This window comes from Centropristis striata, chromosome 2 (genome assembly GCF_030273125.1).
Source record: "Centropristis striata isolate RG_2023a ecotype Rhode Island chromosome 2, C.striata_1.0, whole genome shotgun sequence".
Lineage (NCBI taxonomy): Eukaryota > Metazoa > Chordata > Actinopteri > Perciformes > Serranidae > Centropristis > Centropristis striata.
The window spans coordinates 45,380,554-45,402,266 of NC_081518.1; the positions used below are offsets into that span (position 1 = coordinate 45,380,554).

Sequence of the window (21,713 nt, forward strand, 5' to 3'; positions counted from 1 at the left end):
TGAGAAAGAGAAGAGCCTTTTATTCAGCATTGTTTTATTCCAATGTTTTCAAAGGAGAGAGCAAGGAGAAGATTGTTTGAGAATCAGTTGAAGGTGACGGGGAAGCAATGAGGAGAACATGTACAAGATTTTTTTTTTTTTCATTTTTACATTTTTTCCAGCAGCAAATGTTCAGAATGTGACAGTACGGCCAGTAACAGCAGGTTACTGCTCGTACTGTCAGAAGATGAGCATTACTGCTACAGTACTATTGATCGGGGAAAAGCACCGCGACCATTCAGCTCTGACCATTTCTGTCTCATGTAGTGGAACGTTCTTACACTAGAAATCATCAATTTAAAGAAAAAAAGCAAAGCAAACAATAAACCTCGCTTATTTTCCACTTTTGGCCCTGAATGCATATAATTTACAAATCTTATTCTGAACGAGCCAGCATTTGAAACACGCTGTTGGTCATGCGATTTCATAATTCTTATGAAATACTGCCGTTTTTTACTTCTTCACACATGATTGTTGCATTTATTTCGCATGAGGCAAAATTTGAGATCCAAATTGTTTGGCATGTACACTATTGAGCTGCTGTACGACCAAATGACCAAACTTTGGCTAATTGTCATCGTTATTTTCGGAGAGCTTTACAGTAGTGTAACCCATACTTAAAGAAAAAGAGAAAAGGTAAGGGAAAGTGGTGAGTTTTCTAACATCTGTCTAAAATGGCAAAGGCAGAAGAATGTACAGAATAAATGCTCGTAGCCTGCATTCATTTGTTTCAAAGCACACTGTAAACCAACTATTCAAGAAGAAGCTGCAGCCGTCTGAGCTTGAATCTCTAAAATGGAGCCTCACAACCGAACAACGCTCATCATGTTGAGAAAAAGAAACACCAGAACAGAAGCAATGACAAATCAAGATGAAGCAAAGTACATTGTTTCTTTGCAGACCAGGAAGAGAAACGCTGCATGTGGGAGACAAAACGGGCAGAAGTCCTATTGAGCCAGCTCCTGAGCGTGGCTTGTGTTCTGCTTTGTCCACTTTGGTGAACAAGGGGCTTTACCTGCAAACCCCACAACACCAGCAGACTCTGGCAGAACCATGAGGTAGATCACTGGTCGAACTGACCACAAGAGAAAAACAAAACCCTCCGAAAAGATGTTGGCTGTAAAACTTGTAATTTCATAAAAGTACAGCTCTTATTTTTCATGTCACGTCTTGAAGATTTTTTATAAAAGGATAGAGGGAAAGTAAGGAATTAGCTTGCTCTGAGTCTGTCCGCGTTCTGTTTTCTCTCAGTATTGCCGTGGGACTCTCATTGTCTTTATTGCTACCAGAAGACTCGATAGCCAAACACTCGAAGGAAACCTCCATGATTTCACACACACGTTTGATCAATCAGATAGAAATATGACACCTGATCAAGTTTGATGAGAAAATGTTGGAGAATGTTTGATGTGACGTAAGGAAGGCACCTTTTCCAATAATAAATTCAATAATTTCCTAATGAAATGGTCACCTGTGTCAGCTGTCTAGTGCAGTTGAACATTAATTGATTTTGTGAGCTATTCTGTGGAGACTTTGAAAACCAAAATGAAGTCATTCTGAAACTTTAAACTTCAGTGCAAACAAGGTTTTGCAAGGTTTTTCACAAAAAAAAGGAACTATAAAATCATAAAAACCTTGGGAGGGGAGAAACTATCTCAATCTCATGCATTTTAAAATCACATCATACTGGGGAGGACTGGGGGAGGGGGGGGAGGATAGGGGAGGGGGGTCCTCTGGCATTTATTGAGAATCCTTGAAAAAGAGAAAAAGAAGAGCATGTTGTTTCTTATCAAAATAAATCTTTTTTTCTTTCTTTCTTTCTGTGATTAGCCAACTGCTTGAGTCCATTTACACTGTCCTCATTTCCCACCACAAACGTCGGGGCTGTGCAAAAAAGTTCACGTATCTGGTCCAATCAGAGAAGGCGGTGACCGTTACCACTGTGATGTCATCGGCAACCTCTCACCTGCCCTCTGGCCCACAGAGCGGGAATCTAGCAAAAATAATAGACAGACAAGAATTTATATAAACATTAATAAAACTAAACAGACAATTATGATTCAATTGGATTTGAAGATTTCATCAAATTGAATAGACTGTTTAAAAGAAATGGTTTTGTCTCGTTTGTCACCAGCTGAATGGTTAGAACCATTTATACAGTCTAGGGTTAGAACCATTTATACAGTCTAGGGTTAGAACCATTTATACAGTCTAGGGTTAAAACCATTTTATACAGTCTAGGGTTAGAACCATTAATACAGTCTAGGGTTAGAACCATTTATACAGTCTAGGGTTAGAACCATTTTATACAGTCTAGGGTTAGAACCATTTATACAGTCTAGGGTTAGAACCATTTATACAGTCTAGGGTTAGAACCATTTATACAGTCTAGGGTTAGAACCATTTATACAGTCTAGGGTTAGAACCATTTATACAGTCTAGGGTTAGAACCATTTATACAGTCTATGGTTAGAACCATTTATACAGTCTAGGGTTAGAACCATTTATACAGTCTAGGGTTAGAACCATTTATACAGTCTAGGGTTAGAACCATTTTATACAGTCTATGGTTAGAACCATTTATACAGTCTAGGGTTAGAACCATTTATACAGTCTATGGTTAGAACCATTTATACAGTCTAGGGTTAGAACCATTTATACAGTCTAGGGTTAGAACCATTTATACAGTCTAGGGTTAAAACCATTTATACAGTCTAGGGTTAAAACCATTTATACAGTCTAGGGTTAGAACCATTTATACAGTCTAGGGTTAGAACCATTTATACAGTCTATGGTTAGAACCATTTTATACAGTCTAGGGTTAGAACCATTTATACAGTCTATGGTTAGAACCATTTTATACAGTCTAGGGTTAGAACCATTTATACAGTCTATGGTTAGAACCATTTTATACAGTCTAGGGTTAGAACCATTTTATACAGTCTAGGGTTAGAACCATTTATACAGTCTAGGGTTAGAACCATTTTATACAGTCTAGGGTTAGAACCATTTATACAGTCTAGGGTTAGAACCATTTTATACAGTCTAGGGTTAGAACCATTTATACAGTCTAGGGTTAGAACCATTTATACAGTCTAGGGTTAGAACCATTTTATACAGTCTAGGGTTAGAACCATTTATACAGTCTAGGGTTAGAACCATTTTATACAGTCTAGGGTTAGAACCATTTATACAGTCTAGGGTTAGAACCATTTATACAGTCTAGGGTTAGAACCATTTATGCAGTCTAGGGTTAGAACCAGGAGTGACCATGTCTGGATGAGATATTTACAACATTAAATAATGTATCAATATATTTGCACCTCTGTAGAAGTTTGTACTGATTTTTTATTTTGCACTATTTTTCTATTATGGTTGTTATGTATATTTTGTGTATAATTATAGAGAATTGAGAATTGATCCTATGGGATTGGTATGGGACCATGGGTGCATCACTGGAGGCTGCAGGTGGACTGGTGAGAGGATCCATGGCAGGATCATGTTGTCATAAATAAGACTTTAAACCAGCAACTGAGACCATTCACTTGTCAGGAAAGTGTTTCCTGAGGAAACAAATAAATCAAGTAAAAAGTTGGTTCATTTTCCCATACACTTCTATACAATCAGACTTGTTTTTGCAACCAGTGAAGTCCCCCCCTGCTGGACATTAGAAACAATGCAGGTTTAATGCACTTCCAAATTGGCATTTTTGAGTTTGATGTTTGATAAAGCCTTTGTAATTCATTCATACCTTCTATCATGTCTATGTCTATATATATATATATATATATATATATATATATATATATACACAGAGTAAAGTGTCTTTCATTGATGAACTCTAGCTTACCTGTGATCACTTGCTGAGTTGACTGTAAGGAGACGAGTTGTTGGAAGAATCCACTTGTTGTGGCGTGCCGTTTTCCTGGAAAGCAGAACGTGGTCCCTCATTTAGAGCGTGATAATAACTATCTTCACTGTGTTTGCACTGAGATAATTGATAGTTCTAGAGGACAGCACTTCAAAAACAACTCAAGGCTTCAGGACTAGAAGATGATTCAGTGGCATGGGCGGTTGTAATATCCTCAAACAATTATTGTTTTAAGATATAATCACGGTTAAATGGATACAACAATGAAGGAGACAAAAATATATTAACTTACAGCTGCTGCCTGCAGGGGAGGATACTGAGGCATGTAAGCTCCCTGGACACCAGGGTTGGCTGAAATATACTGGAAGATAAGGAAGTACAACTAAATAAGAAGTACTGAACAGGATTGTACATTTTGTTAGACCCTATAGTCCTGAAATAAGAAACTCTTGGGTCACTTGGAAAGGAGAAAACATGAGAAATAAAATAAAAGAATCACGGTTACACTGCACATAGAGAGACAAGTTTAGGCCAAAGTAACAGGCCAGTAAGTTGAAGTGTGTTTGACTCTTATAGATAAAACAGATAATGCTGGTATAAAGAAACACTCACCGCTCCAGAGTTCCCCAGTGACAGCTGGCCCATCTGCTGAGTAATCATGGCTGAAGGGTGCAGTGACATGGAGGGGTCCACAGAGGGAGACATCACAGCAGCCTGGATATAACACATCACATGACTTTAGACACTAACATAAAGTCATGCTGATAAAACCACTGATTAAATAGCACATTTATGCTGCAAAAACTGTGACAGGCAGTGTGAGTTTAAATTTAACCTCACAGTATGCAGGACTAACCAAATATTATAGTTTATAGTTTTTTAGTTTGACCAAAGGTAAAATAACATATTTGCAGCAATTACTCTGTGATAATATGTCACTCTGAGGTAAACATAAAGCATTTTATGCTTCTAGAAATAGATTATAAGGTATAAGTTGTGACATTGCCGGTGTTCAGATGGGTATATTCCTTTAAACATGACGCCTTTAGGGAATAGACGTTTCCTAGTAAAAAGTGGGGGAGGGGCAGATCAGCAGAGACACTTGTTCCACTGGAAACCATCTGTTGGAAGAGTCAAAGAGTCACAAGACTGTCTCTGCTCCAGGCATTTCCTGCTGGATCCAGAGAGGGAGGAGGGGCTCCAAGTCTTTTAGCCCTTTTCTCTTTCACACACACACACACACACACACTCATACAATAAGTAAATACACAGCGGCTGTTCCCAGAACTCGTCTGTCCTTCTTCCTACATTTGGGGAAGTTTCTTTGACGTTGGTTTGATTGTGTCAGCAACGAGCTGATTAAAGTAACACAGTGAGCTCAGAGCTGCAGCACACACACCCATTTCCTGTACAGAACAGGAGGTGGTCTACGAGTGTGTGACGGAAAAAAAGAAAAAAGAAGCAAATGCTGTTGTTCTCTTACCGGGTGTTGCATGATATACGGTTGATGTGCCACCCAAGAATGACTCTGGACCTGATGGAGGGTCAGAGGGAAAGAGAGAGTAAAATACACAAAATATCTCCACAATGTCTTTAAACACAACACAAGAGTCCTGTTAATGTAAATGATACATATGAGATATCTCTCCATCCCTCTTAAAGCTCAGGACCCTTCACCAACCATCACAGTCCCCAAAACATCCACATGTCCAGCTCTGATGAGCTTTAAACTGCTCCAATCAGCCACTATCATCTCAGACACAGACTGTATATAAACCTCCAGACTCCATGAATCTGATAGTTCTGCCTTCTTCCAGGGTAAACCAACTTGATCAAGACTAAAATAAACTTCTTCTTTGACCTCTCAACAATAAGATCCTGCATCCCTCTCCTAAAGTGGGTCATTTACAAGCTTTTCTCAACTTACAGCTGGATAAATTACATATTTATATACAGTATGTGCAGCATATACAGTATACTGATTATTTCTCTCTTCATAACATTAAATGAGATGTTATTGTGCTATAGAAACATGTTTTGTGACAGCATTCTTCAGAAGTGTGAACAATTAAAGTTTCATGTTTGAAAATGTGTCACCTGCCTGTAGGCAGATATCCTGTCTGACCTTAATATATTTATAATAATTAATAATTATAATAATAATTAATATCACACAGTTTCAAACACTTTATCCAAATTCAAGCACTTTTCAAACCTTGAAAACATCCCAGTACAACTTTTGTTTTTAAGGATTTCCAGCATCAAGCATGGTTCATCACCTAAACCAACATCATTCCATCTAGAATAACTTCATTTTAACAGGTGTTTATATTGATTCTGGTTGTATGTTTTTGATTATATAAGGACTTATCTTGCTAGCTTAGCTCGTCTAGTGTGAGACACCAGGAGGCATTCAGGTTCATTCAGATTCCTTTTCCTACTAGTGAAAACATCACACCAAAGATCTCTGTAGCCACTTCCACAGCCTCATGGAGGTAGATGGACCAGGGAAGATGGAGGTGTGTTGGAAGGAGGCTGAGGATCTGCAGCATGAAGCCCACAGACACCAAATAAATGGATAAACTTCTCATACAGCATGTTCTCTTGTTCCAGACTGAGAAGTGGTAAAACTCACTTCCAAGTGGAGGAGCAGGTTGCTTGGACAAGAGTTTCTCAGACTGGAGTCTGGATGCTTTTACCTAAATGATTAGTGAGGTGTGTCCTTGAACAAAGTTTCACCTCATCCATCAGCTGACTTGGAGACTTCGTACAGTCAGATAACGGGACATATGGATGAACTCAACTCATTGGAGAGGTGAGCGTCTTTCAGATGACTTCTCGTTCAACATGAGGCTCCTCATACAGTCACAGTTCATAGTACCAGAAGATGATGATAATGTTAGTTAAAGGGTCATTTTTAACCTAAAAAATATATTTTCCTAAACCCAACTAAGTAGTTTTCCTGTTTAAACTGAACCAAAATGTCTGTCTAAGAGCCCTATCTCCATGTGCTCTAACTGGGGGGAGATACTCAGATTGGGGTAGTATTTATCTTCAGGAGCCTGCATGTGACAGAGGAATGGGAGGAACTGTAAGGCATCTTAAATCTGATGTTTTCTGATCTAGCAGCCCACTAACAAGAGACTGGGTTGTCTTATCTGACAGTTTGTGGGTTGGCAGGAACTCCAGAAACCCAAACGTGTTTCATGAAGATCTCTCCTTTGAGGTGTCAGGTTGATGATTGACTTTTCAGGTGTTTCATCAAATATAAGGACATTTCTCTTGGACAAACCGTACTAAGGAAATGTCTGAGCTCATTACTAAGTTTGTACCATCTCTTGGGAAATGTCTAGCAGACAGAAACAGGTTGTGGGTTCATGTGAAGAACATCTGGCGACATGTTCTAAACCAGAACAAGCCCTGGCAGATTCTTCCCTCATGTGCAAAATTATTTCAAGCGGCGGCTCTCGTCTGTGGGTGGAAATGTTTCTGATGCACGGAAAGTAATGAATCAAAACTTATGAGTGAAATATTACAAAACAGCCAGTGAGAATCCGATTCAGAGACAGTGTGACTCAGAGGACTGTACCTGCTGAAACCACTTTCCTCCTGTGAACCACTAAGCTTCCTGTCATACTGCATGATTTCTGCTTGACCAAGCTCTTCAGACACTAAAAAAAATTCAAACGATAATCCACAGGAGCTGCCAAAGTGTACGGTGGCACAGAGCAGCTTTAACACCTATTCTTACATCTATAGCACCTGTGAAACCCACTCACAGGCAAAAATACACCCCAACCCACAGACACACACCATCACCTCCAATACAGCACAGAGAGAGACAGGCCAGGTGATTTACATTCATTTCAGGCTGCTGGACATCTTTATATATATATATTTATATTTATATTGAGGACATGTTTATATTGAGGACATGTTATATGGAGGACATCTTTATATTGAGGACATGTTTATAATGAGGACATGTTATATTGAGGACATGTTAATAATGAGGACATGTTAATAATGAGGACATGTTTACATGGAGGACATGTGGTGCGGTACCTGGTAGGCAGAGACTGGAGACATGTAGGGAGACATGGCCGGCTGCACAGTCATGATCCTGTTGCTGACTGGGTACGGAGACGGGTAGTACCTGGAGAAACACAGTTTTAAAGCCAAGTTGAAGAATGAGGAGTCTAGTTAAAGGTTAATGGAGCCATGGCCTGTTGGGTCACATACCCGTTCTGTAGAGCAGCTGAGGAGGGGTCATAGGTCAGAGTCATTGCACCCTAAAGGTCCGGAAAGAGACAAAAATGAGGAGTTACATATTCATCCTATTATTATAAATTAACCCAATATAATAAATAATAAACAAAATAAAAACACATACACATATTAAATTAAGAAAGAAACAACAACCAGCCAACAACACAGTTAAAACAGTTACATTTAAGAAGAACACACACACACACACACACACACACACACACACACACACAGTAAGTTTACATGACACTTAAAACAGCAAGTCATTGTCTGAATGTGACTCTAACTGGAACTGAAACATGTAAACGTGTTCGTCTGACTGATAATGACACAGGTAATGTGACTGGAACAGGATTTTTTGCCGCCATGTATGACAACTCCAAAAACTCAAAGATTTTTTTTTGTAAACTGGTCATAGTTGAGACAATAATAACAGCTTCCCATCATGCAGAGGGGCAGTAAGTCCCATGGCAGCATGTGATTATTAGTATAGTATTAGGCAGTATGTGATTATTAGTATAGTATTAGGCAGTATGTGATTATTAGTATAGTATTAGGCAGCATGTGATTATTAGTATAGTATTAGGCAGCATGTGATTATTAGTATAGTATTAGGCAGCATGTGATTATTAGTATAGTATTAGGCAGCATGTGATTATTAGTATAGTATTAGGCAGTATGTGATTATTAGTATAGTATTAGGCAGTATGTGATTATTAGTATAGTATTAGGCAGTATGTGATTATTAGTATAGTATTAGGCAGTATGTGATTATTAGTATAGTATTAGGCAGTATGTGATTATTAGTATAGTATTAGGCAGTATGTGATTATTAGTATAGTATTAGGCAGCATGTGATTATTAGTATAGTATTAGGCAGCATGTGATTATTAGTATAGTATTAGGCAGTATGTGATTATTAGTATAGTATTAGGCAGTATGTGATTATTAGTATAGTATTAGGCAGCATGTGATTATTAGTATAGTATTAGGCAGTATGTGATTATTAGTATAGTATTAGGCAGTATGTGATTATTAGTATAGTATTAGGCAGTATGTGATTATTAGTATAGTATTAGGCAGTATGTGATTATTAGTATAGTATTAGGCAGTATGTGATTATTAGTATAGTATTAGGCAGTATGTGATTATTAGTATAGTATTAGGCAGTATGTGATTATTAGTATAGTATTAGGCAGTATGTGATTATTAGTATAGTATTAGGCAGCATGTGATTATTAGTATAGTATTAGGCAGTATGTGATTATTAGTATAGTATTAGGCAGTATGTGATTATTAGTATAGTATTAGGCAGTATGTGATTATTAGTATAGTATTAGGCAGTATGTGATTATTAGTATAGTATTAGGCAGCATGTGATTATTAGTATAGTATTAGGCAGCATGTGATTATTAGTATAGTATTAGGCAGTATGTGATTATTAGTATAGTATTAGGCAGTATGTGATTATTAGTATAGTATTAGGCAGTATGTGATTATTAGTATAGTATTAGGCAGTATGTGATTATTAGTATAGTATTAGGCAGTATGTGATTATTAGTATAGTATTAGGCAGTATGTGATTATTAGTATAGTATTAGGCAGTATGTGATTATTAGTATAGTATTAGGCAGTATGTGATTATTAGTATAGTATTAGGCAGTATGTGATTATTAGTATAGTATTAGGCAGTATGTGATTATTAGTATAGTATTAGGCAGTATGTGATTATTAGTATAGTATTAGGCAGTATGTGATTATTAGTATAGTATTAGGCAGTATGTGATTATTAGTATAGTATTAGGCAGTATGTGATTATTAGTATAGTATTAGGCAGTATGTGATTATTAGTATAGTATTAGGCAGCATGTGATTATTAGTATAGTATTAGGCAGTATGTGATTATTAGTATAGTATTAGGCAGTATGTGATTATTAGTATAGTATTAGGCAGTATGTGATTATTAGTATAGTATTAGGCAGTATGTGATTATTAGTATAGTATTAGGCAGTATGTGATTATTAGTATAGTATTAGGCAGTATGTGATTATTAGTATAGTATTAGGCAGTATGTGATTATTAGTATAGTATTAGGCAGTATGTGATTATTAGTATAGTATTAGGCAGTATGTGATTATTAGTATAGTATTAGGCAGTATGTGATTATTAGTATAGTATTAGGCAGTATGTGATTATTAGTATAGTATTAGGCAGCATGTGATTATTAGTATAGTATTAGGCAGTATGTGATTATTAGTATAGTATTAGGCAGCATGTGATTATTAGTATAGTATTAGGCAGTATGTGATACGTACTAGTCTGAGGTCTCCCGTCTGCCCGTTGGGAACAAACCCGCTGTGAGCATGTTTCTTCCTTTGACTGTCTGCAAACTTACAGAGCAGAGGCTGAGAGGGAGCTGGGGGCGAAGCACAACAACCTGTTAACAACATATTATATAATAATAATAATAATTAACAACATGTTAACACTCAGCCATCAGTCATCAAGTGAACAGAGGTGGACTCTTTCCTACCCAGAGCTCCAGAAGCTATCTTGATAAACTTCCCGTTGAAGTGGGAGATGACGGCGTTACACTGCTCTGTGGTGTCCATCCTGACAGGAGGAGATAAAACAATGACTCATCACCAGTAAAACACAAAGAGCTACTGTAAGGAGTGACGCAGACTGTAAATAAAGTTAAACACAAGTTAAATAACGGCTCCTCTCGTCTTAATGCCACTTCTCATTCTGTAAAGCTAAAAACAGCAAACCACAGCAGACAAGGACCCCAGACAAGATAAATAAATATTAATTAATTAATATTAAATAAATATTCCAGGGTCCCCCTCATTAAGTCCTTTAGAATAACTTCACATCCAATTCTAACACTTCTAAAAGTCTATTTTAGCAGAATCTCACACCTTAAAGCATATATGTATATACATATATATATGACAGGCCTATAAAATAGTTTGTGGAAATACAATTGTAAATAAGTGATGATTGATAGCAGTCTAATCATAAGATTGATCCAGGCTATTTATATATCATTGTTCATACATTTCATCTGTCTTACACAATAAGCTAAAGAAAGGATATCTCGGTTGTTTTTATTTGTCAGTTAAAATTTTCATATTGATGTTTTGCCAGAAAATGAATTAGGAAAAAGGCTGGAAAACCCTCCCACAACTGGCAACACAAACAATCCTTCTATTTGCTGTTTGCAAATACAAACGTAGTGACAGTTTAAACACAGAAACTCGTCCTGCAGACACAGCAGGACACGACTTCACTCAACAAGTTGAAAGAAGTGGGAGTTTAGTCTTAGTTCCTCTAAACTGTAATTTAACATATGTATGATGTTACATAATGCCCAAACCAGCCCATAAAAAGAAAGAATGTGCTGCAGCATCTTTATTTTATTAAAACAGCATCACTGGATAAAACGATTTGATATTCAGTCATTTGGTGTTTGTGACCACAGCTGAAGTTTACTGGCCTGAACTAGTTCTTCAGGTGAAACCGACCTGGCGAAGCCGACGCCGCGGCTGTTGCCGCTGTAGTCCCGGAGGATCCGCGTGGACACGACCTGGCCGAAGGGCTGCAGCATGTTCTCCAGCTCCTTCTCGTCCACCGCCAGAGGCAGGTTGGAGATGTACAGGTTGGTCGGGTCCTGCTCCTGTTGCTACACAGAGAGAAGATGAAAAGGAAAAAGTATATTTAATGTCATGTGTTTATAGCGCTGGGTTATTTATCAATATTATATCAATGTTGTGTTATTGAGTCCTATTTGTCTTTACTTAGTTTATCATTATGTTGATTATGTTCGTCATGCGGATGATTATTTATCAGAAATCTCTACGTTTTTTTGTGAAAGCACCAATATTCACCCTACAATGCTGATATTGAGGTATTTTATCAAAAATACCGTGATTTTTTATTTTCTTTATATGGCCCAGCCTTGAAAGAGCCAAATGCCAAAATGCAAAAAAAATAATTTCTCTTGAATCAGCCACATTTTTACAGAAGCACAGATAAATCCAGTCCTGCTGCATTTCCTCCCTGACAAATGAAAGACTAACAAGATATATTCTTCTGTGCCATGAAACCTGTCTGCGTGGAGAAGGATTTGAGTCTTAAGTACGGTTAAGGGTCAGTAGAAGACATTTGGTTAAACAAACATTAATAAGCCCTTCTGCGCGCACACACCCACAGAAACACACTTCCTGTGTGCTGAGCAGCAGCTCTACGGTCTTCCCTGGAAACAGCAGGAGAGCAGCGTAGCCTAGCTACCGCTACACAAACGGTTTGTTCCAAACATGCAGCTCTCTGGAGAGCATCCTTCATCAATGAACTCTCACCGTTCAATACCAGCACAGGAACGCTGGCCGGGCGGCCAGGAAAAGAAATTAAAGGATCCAGACATTTGAGACAAATCACAGATGTGATGCAGAAACAGTCTGTTTGTCATCTAAAAATATTCACCAGGATCAAGAACGGCTCAAACAGCAGGACTGTTGCTGTAGCGCTGCTCTGGAGAAACGCCTGCATCAGCATGCATCAGTGATCATTGTTAACACTCACTGACATAGTAATAATACCGTACAAAACCTGCACAATCTATACAGCCAGGGTGGTGTGTGTGTGTGTGTGTGTGTGTGTGTGTGTGTGTGTGTGTGTGTGTGTGTGTGTGTGTGTGTGTGGTCCTGTGTGGGACGTGTCACACTGACTGACAGGTTATTTGGCAGAAGGGACGTGACATCTGGTTTCTACAGTGAAAGTAAACGGGGTCACGGGAAGAACAGCTTGTCAGCTGAGGTCATGTGACCAGCTGAGGTCATGTGACCAGCTAATGTCGCTCTGCAGCACACCGGACACATGCACGCATTAAAGAAGCACACACACACACACACACACACACACACACACGCACACACACACACCAGGCTCACCTTGGCCATCTGGGCCTGGATGCCGCTGGTCTTCAGAGCGTGGACGGCCTTTAAAGCAGCCGCCGGGCTGTCAAAGTCCACGAAGCCGTAACCTGTAGTTGGTAGAACAGTATTATACTAGTATTATATTATTATTATTTATTATTATTATAGTAGTATATATAATAATAACAACCACGACTGACAGTACATATCAATCTATATTGATATTTCCATTTTGTACAATCGCTCTTACTGAGGGATGGTTCACATATATTGACTCTATATATATATATATATATTACTCTACTCTATTGTGTATTAACATATTAAGAGATCTTTTATGGGCTATAATCATGATATTCACTTGTTTTATAAACATTAAAAATCAGCTTTAAAAAAAACTCATATCTTGAGTCTTAAATATTTTAAAGGAATAGTTCAACATTTTGGTAAAATATTCACTCTCTCCACAAGTTAGATGAGAGGATTGATATATCTGTGTAGTAGTAGTAGTAGTAGTAGTAGTTATGTTACAGTGACACTTGATCTGTCTGAGCGATTATTTACATTTAGTCATTTATCACATGCTTTTATCCAAAGCGACTTACAGAAACAGAACAATCAAGGTATATCTTCAGATGTGTTTGTGGCACGAGCAAGAAAGTAAAACCAAAAGGTTTTGTGTTTTGGATTAATGTTTATTTTGTGACAGAAACACGATCCCATGTGCATCAAATTCAGAATGAGTCTTTATATCTACAAGAGCAAACACTTCCCAGTTTGAGTATGATATATCTCGTCTTTGCATTTTGGTTTTATTACGTTTTTCACAGCATCCAAACTTTATTGGACACAGAGTGCAAAGAGCAGCTGGTTACAGTACAGCCAGTCTGAGGTCATGGACCAGGGTTAATCTGGAACCAGACCAGGACCAGACCAAGACCACTTGGAGGAAGTGGTCCTCAGACCAAGACCACCTGGAGGAAGTGGTCCTCACCCAGCTCAGCATTACAACTGGAAACAGGTGAGAAACAGCCGGGAAGCCCAACAGTCAATCATCATCATCATCTTGTTTAATCCAGACAGAACTGATCTGAAGTAGGACTATTTCTAGTCTAGGGCAGTGACGGTAAACATGTTGAACTATTCCTTTAAGAACCAAACCAGATTTATGGAAACATATACATACTTTGCTTTCCTTTGCAGCATACTATGCTGCTTTGATTTGTTTGTGATCATCCAGTCACCCGTTGCTTTCGATTAATTTCCATAAAATGTGAAAATCTGTTTACAGGGACTCTAAATCTGCTTGAGTTAGGTAATCCATCATAATCTGCTTTGTTGTAGTCAAATTTATGTTTTCATTGCATTGTATTTCAGGCAAATCAAGCTACAACAACATACCAAGTTTGACAAAAATAAAAGCAGACAGTTCCCTGTGATGGATTACCCAACCAGCAAAGTGTCCAGTCACTGCAGACTGATTTTCATACATCCTGGAAATGAAGGAAAACCAAGAAGTTTGGAAGGTATAGAAAATCATTCAAAAATATTAAATAACACGGCATGTTTCCATATCTTACCAGTGTGCTGTCACAAAGTGTTAATGTAGTGCAACATTAAAAACTTTAAGGGTGTCAGCTGAAAACACCAGTTACTGAATAAAGTCTGTGTACTAAAACCTGCAGTGGAGAAATATTATATATATATTATATAAATATATATACTATATACAGTGAGGGCTGGTAGATCAGGGACCTGACTGACCTTTACATTTGTTGGTTGTCTTGTCCAGGATTGCCTTTGCTGACTGAATCTTGCCATACCTGTGAACACATCAACATGTAGATTAATTTTATTAAAAAAACAAACTTTAAATACCTGAGACTGGTGGTGGTTCTTCTCATGTGTATTGTTAATTTTGTGTATCCATTTCCACAGGACTTTGTACAGAATGTTCCTTCACTCATCATGACAATCTAATAAAATAAAAAGTAAAATGCAACAAAAGCAGAAACTAACAATTTATTAGAGTCCAACTGATTTATTGGCCGGACGATTTTATTGGTCAATATTCGCCCTACAAGTCATATCAATCAATATATTTAATGATATTAGCGAATATGGGTCAATTTGCAACATAACTTTAGTTATTCTTTATTTACATGGTGAGAAATTGACCGATACTGAACATACAGTACTGATTTTTCTTTATTTATTAAATGTTTTATTTATTCTCCTAATCTCAGTTTTCATTTCTAGAATGGTTGACAATGTAAGATATCATATGTATAATAATATTAGTTCATGAAGTTGTGTGTAAAAGAAAGATTAGCACGTATCGCTAGTTTTTTATCTTCTTTCATTCTTCACTCATATATTGGTGATCAGTGAATTTTCACCCTCTAAATTTGGTAGCAATCTCAAAAATCTCATATCAGTCGGACTCTACAATTTATTAGAATAATAAAAACTGGTATTTCAGAGGCTGTACATGACTGAGAATCACTCAGCGTCAAAGTTTCAGACTTCTTCTCTGACTGAAGTTTAACTGAGACGCTATCAGAGCAACACAACATGCAGACTGAATGCTCACATCACAACGTGTTGCTATGAAAAGCGCTTTCATTTCTGCTTTGTGCGGGCCGACAACATGAACAAAACAAGCTAACGGGACACAAACAGCTGCTGCTGCTGCTGGTTACATGGTGAATGGCTCCATATGTTTCTGATTCAGGAGACAAAAATCCACTAATTATGGCGTTTACCACACCAACCAGTCTCTGGGATCAAGTATCCAACATGTTCACGGCTTTACATGACTCTGTGTTTCTTTCTCTTTTTTTGGAAAACAATTATTTTTACAGTTCGCTTCACATTCCACAGCTGAGCTATGACTTTTCCATGTGTGTGTGTTTTTGTAGAGGTATGGTGGTTAGTACATGATGGTTAAACCAGGGAGTCTTTCAATGCCAACATTGGTTATTTTGCACTAAAAACTACAGGCAGTCTGTCATTTTATATCAAATTTCAATGTATTTTCTTCATCTATCGACATTTATAAGCAAAATAATTCCTTTTATTCGGTCAGTTTTCCCCAACAGTCTCTTCTTATGAAGGAGGAAATATCAGAGAACTTTAAACAGGTTTGAGTTACTATACAGAATAATCTCATCTCTAATCATCTTTAATCTCAAAGAGTTTTGTTCTCTTGCCGAGAGTTAGCTGAGAAGATGAATAAATATGAAGCTAGAGTCAGGAGGTGATTAGCTTAGCTTAGCACAGCTAGCATGGCTCTGTCTAAAGGCTAACAAACTAAACACAACATGTCCAGCCCTTTAAACTCACTTCTTCATTTGACAAAGTGTAAAGATAACATGTTGTAGTTTTACAGTGGCTAGCTGTTTCCCCCCGTTTACAGTCTTTGTGCTAAGCTAGGCTAATCCTCTCCTGGCCATAGCTTCATATTTCTCGTGGTATCTATCTTCTATTCTAACTCTTATCAAGACAGGGAATAATTAATTGTGTCCAAAACACCAAATATTACTGTTTATTATCGATTACTGTTTGAAAAGACATCATTCAAACTTGGCCAGAAATTTCTTGAACACAGCAAAAAGAAAAGAAAAGATGAATTACAGGCTGAGGGAGGTCTCTGCAGATACAGACACACCACACACTTTTAGTGGGTCATAAGTGATGAGTTAGAGAAATTACTTATTTTTTAAAAAGTCTATATGTTGTATATTTAGGTAAATTCTTCATAATTTACCTTAAATAGTTACATGAACTCAAATTTGCAACTAAAGTAAAAAAAAAAGGAATGACATTATGCCTTCTTGAGCCTGCAGCAAACAAGCATCAATGACAAAACACTGGTGCACACACACACACACACACACACAGAGACACACACACACACACACACACACACACACACACACACACACACACACACACACACACGTTAGCATATCTGCTATGCTCATACTGCATGTGTGTGTGTGCGTGTGTGTGTGTGTGTGTCTCTGTGTGTCTGTGTGTGTGTGTGTGTGTGTGTGTGTGTCTGTGTGTGTGTGTGTGTGTGTGTGTCTCTGTGTGTGTGTGTGTGTCTCTGTGTGTGTGTGTGTGTGTCTCTGTGTGTGTGTGTGTGTGTGTGTCTCTGTGTGTGTGTCTCTCTCACTGGTGGCAGAGTTTGACCAGGTCCAGGTCTGTGTGTGTGTGTGTGTGTGTGTGTGTGTGTCTGTGTGTGTGTGTGTGTGTGTGTGTCTCTGTGTGTGTGTGTGTGTCTCTGTGTGTGTGTGTGTGTGTCTCTGTGTGTGTGTGTGTGTGTGTCTCTGTGTGTGTGTCTCTCTCACTGGTGGCAGAGTTTGACCAGGTCCAGGTCTGTGTGTGTGTGTGTGTGTGTGTGTGTGTCTCTGTGTGTGTCTCTGTGTGTGTGTGTGTGTCTCTCTCTCACTGGTGGCAGAGCTTGACCAGGTCCAGGTCTGTGTGTGTGTGTGTGTGTGTGTGTGTGTGTGTGTGTGTCTCTCTCACTGGTGGCAGAGCTTGACCAGGTCCAGGTCTGTGTCTGTGTGTGTGTGTGTGTCTCTCTCTGTGTGTGTGTGAGTCCTACTGGTGGCAGAGCTTGACCAGGTCCAGGTCTGTGTGTGTGTGTGTGTGTGTGTGTGTGTGTGTGTGTGTGTGTGTGTGTGTGTGTGTGTGTCTCTCTCTCACTGGTGGCAGAGCTTGACCAGGTCCAGGTCCGTGGTGGCGGGCGGCAGCCCCCGGATGTACAGGTTGGTCTTGCTGAGCTGCTCCAGGCTGCTGCTGCTGGTGCTGGAGCTGCTGGGGCTGGACGGAGTCATGGGGTACGACTGCACACAGACACTCTGTTACATCATCTCATAAACTCAGAGCAACATGATCACAATCATAAACTCAGGGCAACATGATCACAAGAACATCTCCTCATCGGAGTCAAATGAGAACGCAAAAACACTCGGTGGCTCAATCGGACTTTACATTCTTTATGGAGACGCAGCGTTAAAGCTCACCAACCGTACGGTTCTCACTACAGCACAAGAAGAGCTCATCAGAGATCACACAGCAGCCAGGCAGTTTATCTATCCGTTTATCTATCAGTTTATCTATCAGTTTATCAGTTTATCTTCCGTTTATCTGTCTACAGTTTATCTTCATCTACACTGTGACACATCTAAACCACAGCAGGTCCAGGGCTGGAGTACATTAGCTGAACTGTATGTTAAGTGCATCTATAAGGTTCATTTTCTGCTACTTTACACTTCTACTACACTCAATTATATGAGAAAATAAGGTTGTAAAGTTTTAATATTTCAATACTGTTTCAGTAGCACATTTCTAAAACAATATGATCTCTGCTATAGTATTGAAAGTACCAAAGCTGTAAAAAATACCCAACAACAAACAGATCTACAATCAGATTTTCAACCCAAGACTGCACATTAAAAAAACCACAGGCAAGAAAATTAACTGTGTTGGTTTGTGTCAAGTGACTCTGTGTGCAGGTTGTTCATTTTAAATGTGGAAATCATCACGTTTTGGCATCAGAAATGGTGTCAAATTCTGGTATCATGGCAGAGGGAATTATAGTCCGCTACATTTATATTACAGTCATAGTTAAATGATAATAATATGGTATCTAATTTTAAATACTAAAGATTTTTAAATGACCATTTGTCTCTCACATATCCATTATGTTGCAAAAAAGCTGAAACTATTAATAAGATTTTATTATAGAAACAAGATTTGCTTTTCATTTTGTGTGAAACCAAAACATTGGTGTGTTCTCCCTTTCTGGCTGTCAGTGATTATGGTCACAGAGTATCAAAGGAGATTCATTACAAGCTGTGATCTCTTATTATTCTTATTATTCTTATTATTCTTTCTTCTAAAGGTGAATGTGCTTTGTGTCCCTGGTGTGTTTTGATCGACTGTTTGCAGGGATTTTTGGCATTTTGTTGTTCTAAAGGTCATAACTGAACCAGAAAGGAAAACTTCTGCACCTTCTGCATGAAACTATCTTCAGAACATATGATGTAGTATCCCAGAATGAGTTGAGTGGATATGTTTTATCTGACCATTTTTAATGTTACTCAAATCTTTGAGCGTTCATGTTCACTGTTGAAACTAAATAAAATACCCAAAATACTTCAAATACTACACATTAAAAAGCTATTACATGAAGTAATTATAGGCTTTTCTAAAAATATGTATATATATTCAATAATATAACAATGCTTTTACTTTTAGTTCGTACAGATTTTTAATAGAAAACAATACTTTCAAGCACTTTTAAGGTTCCCAAACCAGAACCTTTCAGACTCTTGAAGCATTTATTATCACATCTAAATTGTTATCATAAACACAATAACAAATAATAAATGTATACCCACGGTACCATCTGTTCATATCACCTTTTGTTTGTATGTTTTTGATAATGATTATTTAATGCTTGTGATTTTAAGGGTGTGAGATGCCAGAAGACAACAAAAAGATATGATGACAGGATTGTCTTTATTTAAAATATTTTAAAAATGGTTTGCATGAGTGATTATGTAGAAGAAACACCAGATTACAATTAAAATAAAGTCTTTTAGGGAGTAAATTCAAGCCTACTCCTTCCTTTAAAAATATACTAATACTCTGCATTTTCCGCTGTACTTTAATTACATTTTTATTGGCATTACTTAAGTAGCATTTTAAATGCAGGACCTTTCATTTTCATGGAGTATTTGAAGGTAAATGAATGTTTTCCACCACTGTTAGGAATGACTGAGTGGCAGATTGACCTTTAACCTCCTGGTTATTGTTCAAATGGGAGTCTGTCATCCAGTCTACTGCATATATACATTAAATCCATCCTATTCTTGGGCATTTATGTATCAGAACGTGATGAAATGTGTGTTCAGGTCTCACTATCTGCTGCAGTGTTCAGTATCAGTTTTCTTGGTACTTGTGGGCCGAAGCATGCAGCGCTGCCCTGCAAAGCATTTCCTTCCCCTTACTCATTCATTAAAATAGCTCCCAGCCACCCAAACCCTCCAGATCAGATCAAAGACGAAGCATGGCAGAATCTACCATCTGTCCATAACCAAAGGACAATCACTCCAAGAGCCAGAGCCATGCCAACAACCAGCACTGACATATTTCTCCCAGTCATGTGATGGATAAATGTTCTTTTATAGATAAAGGATTGATATCTGTGGCAGGAACATCTGTTAGGCCTGTAGAGTCTCCACCAAGAGGCCTAGCGTTCTGCTGGCGTAATTACCATGCTAACTTAGTTTGACAGCATGGAGGGTTCACATCAGGCCTGAGACTACGCCTCCTCCATTAGAGGAGCCGCTGGTCCATTCCACCATCACACCTTATAGCAGACTGAACCTGTGTTACGCCTACACTGGGACTCATTCAGCGCTTCCCTGCAGGGATCCAGGAGCGCCTGGTTCAGATTCCCATCCTCAGAGTCCTATAGTCGCCTTCTGATGAATAAATATTACAGTTTAATCTCAAAGATGGATATTTGGGAGCTTATGGGCTCTGAAGGGCTCCCATCATCTGAGGTTAGATAGCAGCTGCCTCTAGCTTTCTGTCCCATCTTCCATCTAAACCTGAAGGTGTGATGGAAAGCCTTCAGTTACCTTCCTGTTCACCTGAGAGGTCAAAATGACGGATGCAGGCAGCACACTGACACACATCCATTACTGGACCCATCCAGACTGCATCCATCTATAACACGGACTACAATAACCGTCATGCATATTGAGCAGAGGGGCGAGTGGCTGTGAAAACAAGGTTACATGGAGGTAATAATTAAAGCTATAGATGGGTCAGGAGCTGCTTTATCTCCCCTCAGCCTATCAGAGGATCAGCTTCCTGTTTGACAGCTCGGCTGAGAGCACTGGATCTATTTTTTATAGAATTTAATTCATTTCATGCTTAAAGGTTGAGGTTATAATGCATATGAGCCATATGAGAGCCAGAAAGGGCTTTCCAATGTCATTTGTGCTGCTATTATCCAGCTGGTTTATCCAAATGCTGCCTCCAGTGTAGGGGGACAGTAGGCAGGGATCAAACCAAGAAGAAGGAGATAAATGTGTGTTTTTCGTACCTGTTTACGGCTGGCTGTCTTCAGGGGGTTGCCTGTGTTTGCAAAGATCATCCTGGAGGTTACAGATTATTTTAATTCCCCAAAAAATAGAAAATCGCACCGAGGAGAGACGGAATCCAAAGCGGTGAGCGGAGCCTGTGAACTAGTCGGTCGGGTTTAAAACCTCCGCATAGTGAAGCTGCTATTAGAGTAAAAAAGGAGCCTCGGTCCTGCTCAGGTACCTGATCATCTACCCGTCAGATGGAGCGAGCCTCGGTCCGGTTCATTGATCTACGACGTCCTGCTGCAGACCGCTCCAGTCCCACCTACTACAGACCGAACCATCTCCGCCTCTGCAGGGTGTTTGACATCATAGAAACTGCGTGGAGCCTCACGCAAAGTCTCTCTGGCGCTTTGTTTTTAGTGACAAAGGCTCGTGGAGAGTCTGCTGTCTGCGGATGCTCTTATTATCGGACACTAAGTGTTT

At 38.7% G+C, this 21,713-nt stretch overlaps 1 protein-coding gene across 3 annotated transcripts; it reads right to left on the reverse strand.

Annotated features, from left to right (window-relative positions):
* rbms1a (RNA binding motif, single stranded interacting protein 1a) lies at positions 1–21,713 on the reverse strand. 3 transcript variants are annotated; one of them, XM_059352500.1, is made up of 14 exons: positions 21,248–21,713; positions 17,830–17,969; positions 14,881–14,939; positions 13,132–13,223; positions 11,707–11,858; positions 10,713–10,792; positions 10,495–10,595; positions 8,153–8,202; positions 7,976–8,066; positions 5,394–5,444; positions 4,523–4,624; positions 4,203–4,271; positions 3,890–3,964; positions 1–2,032 (listed from the first exon to the last, which is right to left on the reverse strand). In XM_059352500.1, the coding sequence occupies exons 1-13, from the start codon at positions 21,296–21,298 to the stop codon at positions 3,896–3,898; spliced, it is 1,107 nt and encodes a 368-aa protein (XP_059208483.1). In that variant the 5' UTR covers positions 21,299–21,713; the 3' UTR covers positions 1–2,032; positions 3,890–3,895. The 3 variants fall into 3 exon arrangements, with proteins under 3 accessions (XP_059208483.1, XP_059208482.1, XP_059208484.1); XM_059352499.1 differs by having other exon boundaries at positions 11,707–11,864; XM_059352501.1 differs by lacking the exons at positions 1–2,032; positions 3,890–3,964; positions 4,203–4,271; positions 4,523–4,624 and adding an exon at positions 4,687–5,132 and having other exon boundaries at positions 11,707–11,864.

Bases quoted from the DNA above. Each gene is read 5' to 3' on its own strand.
- rbms1a (XM_059352499.1), bottom strand. From the start codon at position 21,298: ATGATCTTTGCAAACACAGGCAACCCCCTGAAGACAGCCAGCCGTAAA. The intron at 13,224-14,880 runs GTCAGTCAGGTC...TACCAACTACAG, and splicing joins GACAACCAACAAATGTAAAG to GTTACGGCTTCGTGGACTTT. The intron at 8,203-10,494 runs GTACGTATCACA...CCGGACCTTTAG, and splicing joins AGACGGGAGACCTCAGACTA to GGTGCAATGACTCTGACCTA.